This window comes from Magnolia sinica, chromosome 8 (assembly GCF_029962835.1).
Source record: "Magnolia sinica isolate HGM2019 chromosome 8, MsV1, whole genome shotgun sequence".
NCBI lineage: Eukaryota > Viridiplantae > Streptophyta > Magnoliopsida > Magnoliales > Magnoliaceae > Magnolia > Magnolia sinica.
This window is the reverse complement of record NC_080580.1, coordinates 808493-823427: the sequence shown is the minus strand read 5'-3', so window position 1 is coordinate 823427 and position 14935 is coordinate 808493. Positions and strand designations below refer to the sequence as shown.

General features: G+C 36.9%; 1 protein-coding gene across 11 annotated transcripts in view; it reads right to left on the bottom strand.

The window, feature by feature from the left end:
- LOC131252530 (protein root UVB sensitive 5) overlaps positions 1 to 12157 on the bottom strand; it is a 66832-nt gene extending 54675 nt beyond the window's left edge. For 2 of the 11 annotated variants that reach the window (XM_058253108.1, XM_058253112.1), the window contains exons 1-9: positions 11783 to 12149; positions 11565 to 11636; positions 7255 to 7406; positions 4120 to 4220; positions 3215 to 3273; positions 1587 to 1633; positions 1423 to 1501; positions 1256 to 1328; positions 281 to 370 (exon numbers count right to left, since the gene is read on the bottom strand). In XM_058253108.1, coding sequence (XP_058109091.1) covers positions 281 to 370; positions 1256 to 1328; positions 1423 to 1501; positions 1587 to 1633; positions 3215 to 3273; positions 4120 to 4220; positions 7255 to 7406; positions 11565 to 11636; positions 11783 to 11949 — 840 coding nt within the window. In that variant the 5' untranslated portion in view covers positions 11950 to 12149. Of the gene's footprint in view, positions 1 to 280; positions 371 to 1255; positions 1329 to 1422; positions 1502 to 1586; positions 1634 to 3214; positions 3274 to 4119; positions 4221 to 7254; positions 7407 to 11564; positions 11637 to 11782 lie in introns of those variants that run through there. The other 9 variants (XM_058253115.1, XM_058253118.1, XM_058253114.1 and 6 more) reach the window with 8 other exon arrangements.
- Positions 12158 to 14935: the final 2778 nt, after the last annotated feature.

Below are 14935 nucleotides of genomic sequence, written 5' to 3'. Positions count from 1 at the left end.
TGGCCCATGACCAAAATCATTCTAACCTACCAAGAACATCAAGCTTTCTTTTCATTTTCATGCAATAAGAAAAAAGTATATAACGGAAGTATCATAAGGGTGAATTACGGGCAACAATACTGCATGTCAAACATTTCGCATGGCAACGTCATCCATACCAATATCTCAAGCCATCAAGTGTATCAGTATACATTCTTTCCATCTACGAAAAGGAAAAAGAAAGCATCCAGTGAAGCTCCAGCTTCCTATCATGGCACATCAGGTTAGTCTGGTAATATACCTTTGCTGCAACCTCTCCGAGATTACCAGAGGTGGCAAAATGATTTTGAATCACACGAAATGAGGGGTCTTTTAGTCCTCTAGCTATGGCCTGTTTAAATATCAAACCACAGCACAGTTATATAATAGATATACATTTTACACAATAAATTTTTTTCATGGACTTCTGAATCTTAATTTTAAATTTGATTAGCTTTCTATATTATATGCAATATCCTGATGAACCACTATTACTAAACTATATATATATATATCATAGAAAACTAGTGAATGTTTTTGAAACAAATATCAGTTTAGTGTCCATCTTATGTAACCACCAACCAATGTGAGTGCCCAACCAAATTAAGTATATCAAACTGAAGCTGAGATAGACAAGACGACGTGTAACAATATATGGTAACTTTAAATGAATGTAGGAAATTATAGAGATGAATAAGAAACAGAGTAAGTTTTTAAGAAATCCACATTCAGTGAGCTTGGCTAGATGGCTTGAAACAACTGCAACCAAATGGAAGTAGAACATATAGAAATTGCAAAGCAATTTGACATGGATGTAGTCTGAATGGTAGAACCTTGTTGTCTTTTTATATCAATGCTAGAAACTCAACATGCACATTCACCTGCAAACATACACATGAATGTGCGTGGGAGCACCATTGCCATGTAAACTGACACAAAATCTTCTATAAAATGTACAAAACATATACATTTACCTCAACATGGTACATACTACAAATAGAACAAGAGAAACATTATTCTCAAAACAGCCAGTGCAGGGATTTTAACTTCATGGTCTTAAGAGTAGCAGAAAGCAACTTGTTTACAAACACAAAATGTGGATAACACTAATCCTATTAGTAAACATTCTAAGTACCCAGATTAGTAAATACTCCAGACGTTTATTGAAAGATGTTCTTCCAATTTATTTATTTATTTATTATTATTTTTTTTAAATGTCATCTTCTCTTTGGAGTACCTTGGCAAGATTTCCTAAAGATGCGAGCGGGAGAAAATATGCTGGATATAATGGTGTAGTTAGCTCAAAGATACTGCACAAGAGATTTCATCAAATGTAAGGCTTCTAACAATTACAAAATCAATTTGAAAACGCTGATTGCTGAATTCAAATAATTTTCTAGGAACCTTCCGGCACTGCCGATGAAATCTGCATACATACGCCATTGCTTGGGGTCATCATCGAAAAGATTCCCAAAGCGCCCACCTGGAAAATACACCAATTTTTCTCAGCTGGAATACATGCACCACAACTTTTTCTTTCTTTCATGTTTCATTGATTATTGTCAGACCAATGAATAGGCGTCCAATAGCTCCAAGCCCATCCTTTGACACCCATCTGCAAAAATTGCAAAATAAGCACACAAGGGGAATGTCATCAAAATCGTTACCATATCACAAATCATAATAGGGACTGAATCGTATTGAATCCCAAATCGTATCGTAGATCATATGATTTTTTATAATTTTCTTAAAATTTTAATATATATATATATATATATATATATATATATAGAGAGAGAGAGAGAGAGAGAGAGAGAGAGAGAGAGAGAGAGTCATGCTCACCTATGCACCTACACCCCTATGCACCTTTGCACACGTGTCATGGGCGTCTAATTCGAACGGTCCATGTGATGTGGAATCCCATAAAACCTCAAGAGACAAATTTTCACCCTGATATAAAATTCTGGGTGGCCATAGAAAAGATAAATGCATATCAAGGGAGGAAACTGTTTTCATTTTTCGTGGCCCACCAAAGTTTTGGATCAAAGTAAAATTTGAGCTTGGGGGTTTCATGAGGTTCTACTTCACATGGAGTGACATCACGTATGATGAGTTCCCAAAAAAGTTCACACGAGTTCCGTGTGAACTGGTGCGCAGCTGAGCATTCAGATATATATATATATATATATATATATATATATATATATATCAGATAAAAATTAAAACTCATTGATCATCCTTGTGCCATCAATATGCACCAAGTGATACCATGTCATGATAGTGTAAAAGGATTCTTAGCTTTCCTCTTCTTCTTCTTTTTTATTTTTTATTTTTTTTGTATTTCAAGAAATTTCCCTTTAAAATCTTACAAGGATCCTTTAATAATTTATGTTATTGTTGCCTTTCTTGAATGAAGAATTGCGTTGGAAAAACGGCATTTGATAATGTAGACCGTCGAAAAAAGATATTTGATTTCTAAGCATCATTCTACAATACATATAAATCAATATAATCATAACCATTCATAAAAGCATTCCAAATTTTACTGTGTCAAGAAAACATTTCATAGTCTATCTTACAAAAATTTAACTGATCGGATTATCCACTCCATCATGATTTAGCTTTATTTTCCACACCCCTCCATTTTTTATGCCGTGTGTAGGATGGTTACACTTGCCAAACAAATGAGATTCTATAGAATCATAAGCAATCCATGACAGGCCCTAACAAATAGATGGATCAAATTGATCGGACCTGCTTTTGTGTAAATTTATCTTGACATCCATATTAAAAACAATTTGAACAAATGGTTCATATCTGTCAGATCGCTGTGATGTTTGCATGGTAGACCATGAGCTGTGTATTAAACCTAATGAACATTTGAGATCAATGGGTTGACTGTCTAAGTGTGCCAAAGCAACTAGGAGCACTATAACTTATAGAGTTATGAGAGCATTGCAGAAACTCTCTACTATCTTTACCATTCAAAATAAATGAAATATATACTCCACTACTAACATACAATCAAAGATGATAAAAGAAGTTGACAGAAAGCATCCAAAATATTACTACAGTTCCCCACTACTAACATACAATCAAAGATGATAAAAGCAACACTTCACAAAAAGAGTTGATTAGACTAAAATGAATATTTTGCAAGGAAAGACACTACTAATCATCATAGTCAGAGAATTACCTAACAGCAGCAGCAGAAGCAGCGGCTGTGGTCCCCGAGAAAGAGCCTACACCTACAGCCTGGTATAGTTATTACATTAAAAATGATTCGCTTGAAGTTTTCATTCAAAGCAAGCATGGAACAAACACGGTGATAATGGCCAGACACATCAAATCTCACAGGCAGTTCCACTTTTCAACTCTGCCAGAATTTAACACAAACCTACAAACAGGAAGTGAATTGAAGTAGATAGGTCTTTTAACTATTAATTTAATACAATTAAAGAATAGTAAACTGATTCGAATGTTACTTAGAAAGTAAAAACATATACGGTTGAATCATTGGTATTTTATAAACCTTTTTAACTTATAAATCTGTTGTAATTTATCAGACAGAATTACAGTTGTTCCTCGGCCAATGTTCAATAAAGAAAAGACAGTTGTTCCATGGCAAAAACTTTATACACCTTAACTTTCAATAATTTATATTTTATACAAAATAGTGAGGTCACATATGCACAGATGTGTGTTCTGCGCACACACAGAGTAGATGCCAAACTATTAGGATTTCATAATCATCTCAAGGTACACAACTTGAATTGTAATTTTAACTTAGAAAACGTTATTTATAAATTGTTGACTCTAAAATTAAGTAGAAGTGCCCTATTTATAGGAGAGAAACTACACATCGATATCTAATTAAACAAACTTTCACAGCCTAACTGATAGTCAAAAATCTCAATTTCACCCAAATGAATTCATAAACTGATTTCAAATAAAAAGAAAAAGAAAAAAGAAATTTTCAATCGGATGATACTGTGACAAACATAATGAAGGTCTGTTAATCCCTTAGTTCATATTCACAAAGAAACACAATATATGCCAAAAAAAAAGAAAAAAAAGAAGCATTTAACAATTTCAAAGTACCTTCAGGAGGCTCGATGTCACAAGTGTGTGACAGATCCATGCAGTCACATTTGTAGGGAACTGCAATAGCATGTATTCCAAGTAATCATCTGAAACAGACTCTGGACCATATATCAAGCAGAAGAAACATAAACAGAAATTAACAAACCACTCAAGAAATCATGATGGAAGCATAAAATGCACTAGTGCGGAAAATTAAATGGCATAGTTTTAAGAAATGGGCCAAAACATCCACCCAGGACATCTCCTTGAATTACTACTATAAAATAAAATAAAATAAAATTTATAAATAAATAAAAATAACCAAACAGCCAGTTTTAAGCGAAGGTTGCAGGTTTGGCGGTTTGGGCACAATCTGGAGGTCACACATTTTATCAACGAAACAGTTGTCCACCAATTGACTCGGGTTTTTAGTGACCCAACCAGTTTCTGAGACCAGTTCCAGTCCAACTGCCCTGGTCCGGGTTCCAAAACACTGCTTGGAGCATTCCAATTAATGATGATTGGTCACCCTGAAGGCTAGAATTTCTACCGGCTTATTCAACTACTATATTTAATGACAGAGAAAACCTCATTTCCTCTTTGTTACTTTTCTTTATTGAGATCATTGGTTATGCGTTGGTTTATAAGTGTAGGTTTAGTACCTAAAAGCATTCAACAGCCAACAAAGTAGGCTTTAAAAAAAAAAAAACCACTACGAAGTAGGCTTAAAGTTAAGGTACAAATTCTAGAATGAGCAAATAATAGCCTTTCTCCTAGCAATCTGGTGTTTGCTTTTAAATGGTAGATGGCAAAAGTTTCATGATTGGCTGCCCTCCAAACATCAACTTTTCTATTTTTGTCGGGCCCTTGGAACCAGCCATTGCAGAGTCTCACATTGACTGATTGACACCACTCACATGCCCGCTCAGTCCCACCAATACTGACCCAATTCCAACTGTACATGCACACCACAAAGCACGAGCAAGCCATGTAGGGCCATGGAGGGGCAGCTGCCAGGAAAATCACAATGCACTGCTCAAGCAGTTGGCTGCAGGGAATAGCAAGAGGCCCACCAATACATGTTCATCAAACACCACTTACATGCCCAACACTGCACTTTAGCCTGATCATTCATTATTATCCCCAAAGGGAAATTTGCAAACAGTTAAGGTAAGCTCCAAACATGTCCAAGAAAAAAAAAAAATCTCTGTTCTTATGGTTGACATATAATTCAAGAGAATATAAACAAGCAAGCACCAATCATCTCCACATTATAACAAAAGCTACGTATGATATACTAGGAAAACAATAATCATAGTTCTAAATATGATCACCAATAAGATCTCGTTCACAAAGTTGTACAGTGAAAAGCTTGAATAGCACTTCAAGCCAAAGAATCCCATACCTCCCCATAAAGAGCCAATCTACCAGGTTTCCCTTGACACATTACGAAAAGATCCAACTACAAGTACAACTGAACAACTTTCCCACCTCCAAATTATGCTTACTGAACACCATTCACATGCCAATGCAATCATGCCCAACGCTGCACTTCATCATTAACTAAACTGTCCCCAAAGGGAGCTTTGCAAATATTTAAGGTCTGTAGCAAGCAATGCCAAACAAGTTCACCATGCATGATTAAGCTCCAAACAAGTCCAAGAGAAAAACTCAGGTTTTATGATTGAAATATTAATGTGAGAGAATATAAGCACAATCATCTCCACCTTATGACAAAACATATGTACACTATATTAGGGAAACAAAAACTACTATTATAAACATAGTTACCATCGGGGTGTCCCGTATCCGTTACGATACGGGCGTATCGGCCAATACGTATCGGTAACGGCTGTAGCGGTTATACGTTACAGGGCCGTAACAGTCACCGCCAAACGGCCCAAACCCCACTGTAACGGCCATTACAGCCCCGTAACAGCCGTTATTGCCCTGTAACAGTCAAAAAATGGCCTCTTTTTCCCTTTTTTTTTTTTGCTTTTTAAGGTTTATTTTTTCACTTTTTTTGAAACTTCTTTCTTCTAAACTCTTCCTAAATCATTATATTGCTATTTTTAGCTTGATATTACAAATAAAAACAACTTATATTAAAAATTTTCTTGATTCGAAGCTCTGCAGGCTATTTTCCAGAAATTCATCAAAAATAGGTATTTATACTTTTTATTCAATATTTTGCTGCTTTAATGGTAGAATATGATGTGTTAATTATAATAGAAGATATTAATGTCCATTTTACAGATTGTCGTTATCATTTTATATTTTTTTATAATTTTTTTCTATTTACGCACTATTTTCGGCCCTTTTTTAAAAAAAAATCGAAAAATTATTTTTTATTGAATGTTTTGATGTTTTAATGGTAGAATATGATGTGTTAATCATAGTAGAACATGTTAATGTTCATTTTACAGATTGTTATTGTCATTTTATATTTTTTTTATGAATTATGAAAAATAATTGCAAACACCTACACATGTAAGATATTTTCATATTACATTCATTCTAATATATCTATCATTGATAATAGATAGTTAGAAAATTAAATATATGAGTTTTGCAGTCAAATCCAGGTTGTCTGATTCATAAATTCATCAGACAGTCCGATACAACTTCTCACCAAAGAGTGGACCGTTACACCACCATAAACATGTTCCAATTTATAAATGAATGCATATTTGGAATGCTTAGAATATTCCGGATTTAATCCATATTTTTTCATATTTTTTTGGCAAAAAAAAATAATTTTGCACCGTCACGGGCCGTTACGCCCCCGTATCTGTATCGGTATCGGAGAGCACCGTTACGTCAACCGATACCGATATGGGATACCTTGGTTACCATCAAGTTTTTATTTACAATCTCATCCAACAAAAAGCTTGAATTTTCACTGAAGCCAAAGAATTCCATATCTCCACAAAAAGAGACCCTCAGTAAGATTTTCCCTTTGACACACTACAGAGGATCTAACAGAAAAGGAACCACCACTCTCCCACCTTCAAATGTGAACCTCGATCTAGGGATAAGATCTATAAGCTATTATGCGATATGCTTTATGAAAATTGAAACAAGTGATGAAGTGAGAAACTAAGTTAAACAAATAAAATAAGTAAAAGGCATAGATGTTGTTGTTGCCATTACCTGGAAATCCAGCAGGGAAAATGAAATCCTTCAAAACATGTGGGAGCCAGGAAATTTCATTGTTAGGGTTTACTTCTTGCAGCTCATTCATCATGGATCTATGTTCCTCTAGAATAGTTTGTAGCCGTGAGTCATCATCCAAAATATACCTGCTAGAACAAGAATGTAAGAAAAATAGCCCACAATATAAATTAAGAATTCCTATGAAAACAAGCACTGTACAACCGATCAAGTTTTCAATTCTTTAACAAATGATACTGAAAGAACCAAAGTCAATTAACAGTTTGGTGTCCAGCTTAATAGTGGGCACTACAAAAGTGGACAGCCCCACAATTTGCCCAAACACGTTTACTGGCCCCAGATGGTGGTCTGATTGATTAATGGTGCTTCAATTAATCTCTAGACACATACCATCCATACCATTGGAGCAATTTTCTATAGTTGCAGCCAGTTGGATGGTTGTTCGGAAAGTTTCACTTTAGTATTTTGCCCATCCATTTTTCAGGTACCAAACAATGTCAAAAGGACCTGAAATCAGTCCCATTTGAAACCCTATCAAGTTAACTATTGAATGAGCCCAAGATCATGCCATTTTGATATCATTTAACGAATTTGGCAGATTTATGGACGGGTTGTATGTTGTGATGGAATTAAGAGATTTCAATAATTTTTATACATTTTCTTAAAATAGATGGTTTCAATTAGAATTGATGAATGGATAGGATTAGATTAAGGCCTCTTTTACTTTGGGGAAAGTATATGTGCATGTAAAAGGCTCTATGAATAGTTGGAAGAAACATTGAGATCTTCACCTGCTCAGGGGTCATTTGGATGCCTGTAATATTTGTAAAATGAAACATATCTGTAAGTTAGTTACAGGTGGTGTTTGGGGGAGGAAACTTACCTGTAAGTTTGTTTCAACCTGTAAGTTACAGGCAAAAGTTACAAAGAACTTGTATGGCTTGAGGCTATGTTTCCACCTACCTGTAAGTTAAAGGTCAACAGTCTGATTTTTGGAACTCTCTCTCCCCTCAGCTTGTCCTGGTAGGGTTTTTTGGTTTTCTTTTTTGTTTGATTCAATGTCTGTTCTTGCATTCAAATTGGCCTCGATTCGGTGAGGCTGTGACAGTGGGGCCCACATAGCATATACATACGCCATCCATCAGATTTGCCATCTAATTTTAGGGCATGGGCCCAAAAAATGAAGCAGATCCAAATTTCAGGTGGGCCACATTGTAGGAAACCGTGTTGATTGAATGCTCGCCATTAAAACTACCTAGGGCCCACCGTAATGCTTATTTGCCATCCAACCTGTTGATAAGCTCATTGACTTAAATGAAGGGAAAACAAAACTATCAGCTTAATCTCAATCTTTTGTGGCCCACAAGAAGTTTTTATTGGCGGGCATTCAGTCACTGCTATTTCTTATGGTGTGGCCCGCCTGAGATTTGGATCTTCTTCATTTTTCGGCACATGCCCTAAAATGAGTTGGCAAAATTGATGAATGACATGGATATATAAAACATACATCAAGGTGGGCCCCACAATCACGGCCATTGATATTTCTTTTTTATAATGTTTTTCTTTCCATCTATCAAACTACTGAAAATATGGGCCCCATTATGGATGAGCTGTAGGCCTAAAGCAATTAAGATTCCAACTTCTGAGACTTTTATTATACAAGAATGTTCATGTTCTCTTGGACATAGAACAGCATCTTCTCTTTATTTCTCAAGTGCTGGGATCATTTCCAACTTGCTTGAAAATTTCAGCTATTTACTGGAAATCAATTTCTAATTGTCCAGCAATTTCATCCCCACTTGCTGAATTGTTGCCAGATTTTTAGTTTGATGGCATATTACTAAATAGATGGCTTTTTGTTGATGTAGGTTTTTTTTTTTGTATATTTTTCTCCCTTGTAGTATTGTAAATATATTTTGAAATGAAAATAAGATTTTTTTTGTTTCCTTGTTGCTTACCTTAAGTTATTGTTCCACATTATACGTAATTTAAACACATGGGCCCACTTTTAATGCCCTCCTAATGATTAGTTTAGCCAAAGAATCGGCTCAACTATTCATCTAGATGGGCTTAACAAAATGGGATGCTTTGTGCCAAGTTCTCTCATGTGTCAATCAGATTTTGGAATAATTCCCTACTCCATGCTCTACTTAGCACGAATATACATTTCTTACCTATAATTAACTTACAGGTTACCCAAACACAAAAACCAACTTACCTGTAAGAAACTTCCAGTTTACATCTAAACAGGATTGCTTGTAAGTTACTTAAGAATAAGAGAGTAAGTCCTAAAGACCTACTGTCAGCCCTTACCTAGTTTTTTAACTTGAAAGTAGGCAAAATGCTTTTTCGGTTGGCATTTTAGTGCCTTTGCCTACATTTATAACTTGAAAAGTGAGTAAAACATCTAGCAGATGGAATTTAGGTGCCTTACCTAGATTTTTAACATGAGAAAAGGGTAAATGCCTCAAGAATAGGCATTTAAGTGCCCTCACTCGGCTTTATTACTTGAAAATGGGCAAAATGACCCAAGTATAGCCATTTAGGCACCTTATTTTGATTTTTTTTTTTTTTTTATTTTTTTAATTGGAAAAGTGAGTAAAATGCCTCAATAAATGGCATTTTTGTTCCCTCACCAAGATTTTTTTACTCAAGAATAGGAATTTATTTACCCTTAAGGATAGGAATTTAGTTACCCTTACCTAGATTTTAAACTTGAAAAGTGGGAAAATGCCTCAAGGATATGCATTTAGGGGCTCTTACCCATATCTGTACTTAGGAAAGTGGCAACATCATGATGTGCCGTAAAGAGCGTTATGTAAAGGTAACGGTTGTTGTAAAGGCCGTTATATAAAGGTCACAGTGGCAACCATTACACATTACGGGGTCGTAATGGCCATAACAGTCGTTATGGAAAAAAAAAAAGACGTGCAATTGCCGTTAAGGGCACGTTACATTCCCTATAAAGGCCATAATAGCCCCGTAATGGCCTATTATGGGACATATACAGGTTTTTCATACTTTTTAATCAACATTACGTGGCAGATACAGGTTTTTCAGGGGGGGAGGGAGGGGGTTTCAATGAATAAAAAAATAAAAAAGAGAGACCGTAATGGCCGTTATGGGGCCGTAACAGCCGTTATGCCCCGTATCGTAAAGGTAATGGTGGTAGCCATTACGGCCACCATTACCGTTACGGAACACCTTGGGCAACATGCCCATCCTTGAACTTTTAACATGAAAAGTGAGCAAAATGCCCCAAGGCTAGGCATTAGGTTCCTTACTAGGATTTTTAACTTAAAAAGTAGGCAAAATGCCTCAAGGATATGCATTTAGGTGCACCCTCCTAGATTACCTAGTGCCACTCATAAATTCACTCAAATGCATTCGTTTTTAATACTATCTTTCCTTGTCTAGCCACTCATCCATCTCAACATCCTCATTTCAGCTATCCTATGAACATATTGTTCCATAACTGTCCAACATTCTGTTCCATAAAGCATGGCTAGTTGTTTAGCCATCCTATAAACTTCCATTTCAATTTGAGTAGTACACGATGATCACAAAAAACTCCATATGCACATCTCCATTTCTTCCACCCCGCTTGAATTCTATGGGCAACATCCTTCTCAATCTTTCCACCCTCATGCAATATCAACCCAAGACACCGAAAGTGGTCGTTTTGGGAAACTTCTTGTAAAGCGATCTTAACTAATTCCTATTCCCACTCCTATTGTTACTATGGGTGTGTTTAGATGCCTGTAATTTTTATTTTAAGGCACGCATGCAGAGAGAGAGAGAGAGAGAGGTAAACTCAGCCTCACAACCTGTGTGACTTCGGCAAATTTCTCCTATAAAAAAGTTACAAGTTGAGAGAAAGTTACAGGTAACTTTACAAGTTGAGAGAAAGTTACAGGTAACTTCCCCCAAACACCACCTGTTTCAAAGTTACCTGTAACTTTCTTATATTATACACAAGTTACAAGCGTCCAAGCGGCCCCTAAAATTGCACCCCATATTCCAAGAAAATTTTAAATCCTTTAAATCCTAAAGCACCCCTCCATAAATCTAGCTTCATGTTTACACCTTCCCTCATCTTGTCAATCAAAACTATGTCATCTGCAAACAACATACACCATGGGATCTCTTCCTGCAAATGCCTCGTTAACTCATCCATAACCAATGTGAAAAGTTACAAGCTTAATGCCAACTAAATGTGGCCTTAAATCAGCTTTTGACAAAATAAAAAAGCACTAGTATAGTGTAAATAGGGAAAGGGGAGATGATACCTCTTTATAGTGCCATCTTCATATCTTTCAACAAATAATGTACGTGATGGGTCCAGGTTAGGTTTTTGAAGCCTGCAAACGTAGAAAAGTAATATACATAAATGAATACAATGTCTATAAAAAAAAAAGACTAGATTATGAGAGAGAGAGAGAGAGAGAGAGAGAGAGAGAGAGAGAACAGAGGAGGAAATGAAATGAGTTGATGTTAGTGGTACTACCACTTCTTCTGGCTGTTACAGTTATCTTCATCATCATGTTCTCCGTAGGATTGAGGAGGAGAGGAGCAGAAAATCCTGTTCGTTAGTCCTCTGGACGGACAGCTGATTCTTGTGGAAGTGGAAGTAGAAGAAAATGATGGAAAAGAGAGATTGAGAGCGTAAGCCATATCTTCCTTTTTCTCAATACAAGACACGACAATGAGGATGAGGCTTTATTTCTTCTTCCTCCTCCTCTTCCATGTACTTCAACTCTCTATACTCTCTCTACCCTTCTTTTCATCGCTCAGTGGCGCGCAGGAAAGATGACAAGCCCAATTAGAAGAGAGCTTTTAAAACGGTGGTGACAAATCCACCTTGTGTGTGGCATATGAGTATACACATCCTCATCCCATTGGAGGCTGAAACTTCGTAGCCCCGGGCTCCATTTGGGCTGAGCCCAACTCATAATGGGCATTTTTGGGCAGGGCTGCCCAGTACGGCTGGGGCTTGGACCCCTAAATTTGACCAGAGAGCTGGACTGGGCTTTAAATCCCAGTGTGTGGGCTTGTCCAAAGTCAGTGGTGAATGGCTCGGCGCAACCTGATGGCCCACTACAATCATCCAGTGGGTCATTGTTATACATAAGAATGGATGACCTGATAATAATGTGACTGGTCCATTCAACATGGTGTGTAGTTTAAAAGCAATTTTAAATTTGGCATCGGTTTCCATAAATATGTCAAAATATTTTTTAGAACATGTTTTGAAATCATGAATTTCATGCCAAATAATGAAAACAAAGAAGGTTTTCCTTGAATAGGATGATTTTTGTTGTTTGGATAGTAAAGAAAATTATAAAATCTATATCTTATTATGAATTTTTGACACAAAAAATTAGATAAGTACTGTGAAAGTCATATGAGATTTTCACCTGCTGTCTAAACAAGAATTCAAAATTGAGTTCCATATTACAATCGTTATTATGCAAATCGCATTTTCCCCCCCTTCTGTTTTTCCCTTGGATTCTATGCATCCCAAAATATCCTTATATTTGGAGTACCTCGTACCTTTGATTATATTCACTCTTTTACTTACAAGGCCAACTTGAAATGAGCTAGGGCCGGACAAGGGTAAGGCCTTCTTGCCCAATTAAGGCCAGACCGAGCTGGGACTATCAAATTGATGTCCAAGAAGGAAACATCAACTGCCTAAATTCAGGAGGGGAAATAGATGAAGATCACCCCAATCATTGATTGTGATTTTGGAGTCATGCTCAGTACACAACCTGGCTGATGGGTGTGGAACCATTTAGGAGATGGGAGATGCGAGTGAAAACACACAAAGCAATCTCACATATAATAAAAAGCCGAAAGAATGACACCCAAAATACTAAAAGAACGGATCATCTTATCATCATATGAGATAGATGTCCTCAGACACACGGTGTGGTTGTGAGTGACCTGTAGTCTAATTTTGGTGGTGCACTTGGTGCTTAAGATGCATGGCAGGTTGTTATCAACGGAAATTGCTTGTGATGTTTCAGGTTTTTCTTACCCTATGCATGCTTTGTATTGCTGTATTCCTTGTCGTTTGCAGCAGATTGCGTATTGACCTTGGTGATGTGGGGTCCATATCTTGATGTACGTATGTTATATCTATACCATTCATCCATTTTGCAAGCTTAATTTAGGAAATGAATCCAAAAAGGTTGAAGCATATCCAAAGATCAACTGAACCACACCACTGGAAATATTGGTGATGGAACACCCACCATTAAAAAGTTCCTGAGGGCACAAAAGTTTTGAATGAAGCTGGTATTTGTGTTTTCCCTTTATTTAGGTCTGGGAGACCTTATCAACAGGTTGGATGGCAAATTAGCATCATGGTGGGCCCTAGGAAGGTTTGAACTATTGTTGTCATTATCCCACCATTTCCGGCAGTGTGGTCCACTTGAGCTTTGGATCTGCTTCGTTTTCGGGTTCGTGCTCTAAAATGAGGTGGTAACATGGGTGGATGGTGTAGATATAAAACACATACTTCATGGTAGGCCCCATGGCGCCACGTGGCTTGATCATGGCGAATTATGTTCACTGCGTAATATTAAATTTTCAAATTGACCTTTGAAGTGGCGTGACGTTCGCTCCAAAGTATTCCGCGGAAGTACTTCTTCCCATTGTGAGGAGCGGATGTTCTTCTTTCCGTTGCGAGGAGATTTTAAATGTTTGGCAGAGATTTGACTCTGTAGATTTTCTTCTTCTTTTTTTTTCGAAAAACAGGAAGCACGTTGCATGTAATTTTGTTGGTGTAAATTAAAGAGTTGTTTGACATCTCTACCTTTTTATTTTAAAAAGAAAAACTTTTATTTTAAAAATAAATTGTTTGGTAAAGTTTTAATTTTATCATTTAATTTTGTAAAAATTTGGAAAAAAAAGTTCTTACAAAACTAGTTTCTAAGAGTTCATTTGACTTACTCGGGTAGATATCTTTAGGTAATTTTTGAACAAGTTTGCCTGTAAACTTTTCATATAATTCTCATTTGGCCTACTTGTTTTCTCTTTACAATTTCTTTAGGTTAGGCCCACGTGTTGAACCAGGTGGGACTCACATGATGAATGGCACACATCAAAGTGGGCACATATAATGCATAGTCACATCAAAGGCAGGCCTCACATGATGGATGATCTACATCAAGTGAGCCCCACATGATGGTCGGTCCACATCAAAGGTGGAACCCACGTGATGGATGGCAGACATTGAATGTGGGACCAAATGATGAAAGGTTGATATCAAAGCTGGGCCAACACGATGAACGACCCATATATATTGAAGGTTGGGCCCTACAAGATGGACGGTCTACAGTAAAGGTGGAACCCACATGATAGATGGTGGACATCTAAGGTGGACCCCACATGATGAATGACCCACATCAAAATGTGACACTGTGTGATGGACTATTCACATCAAGCGGTCCCCATCTGGTGGGTGATAAACAACAAAGTGGGACTCACAAGATGAATGATGGACATCAAAGGTGGGTCCCACATTATAGATGGCCCACTTCAAAAATGTGGCCCCACATGACAGACTAAACACATTAAGTGGGCCCCACATGATGGATGGTCCATAACAAAGGTGGGACCGACGTGATAGATGGTGGAGATCAAAGGTGGACCC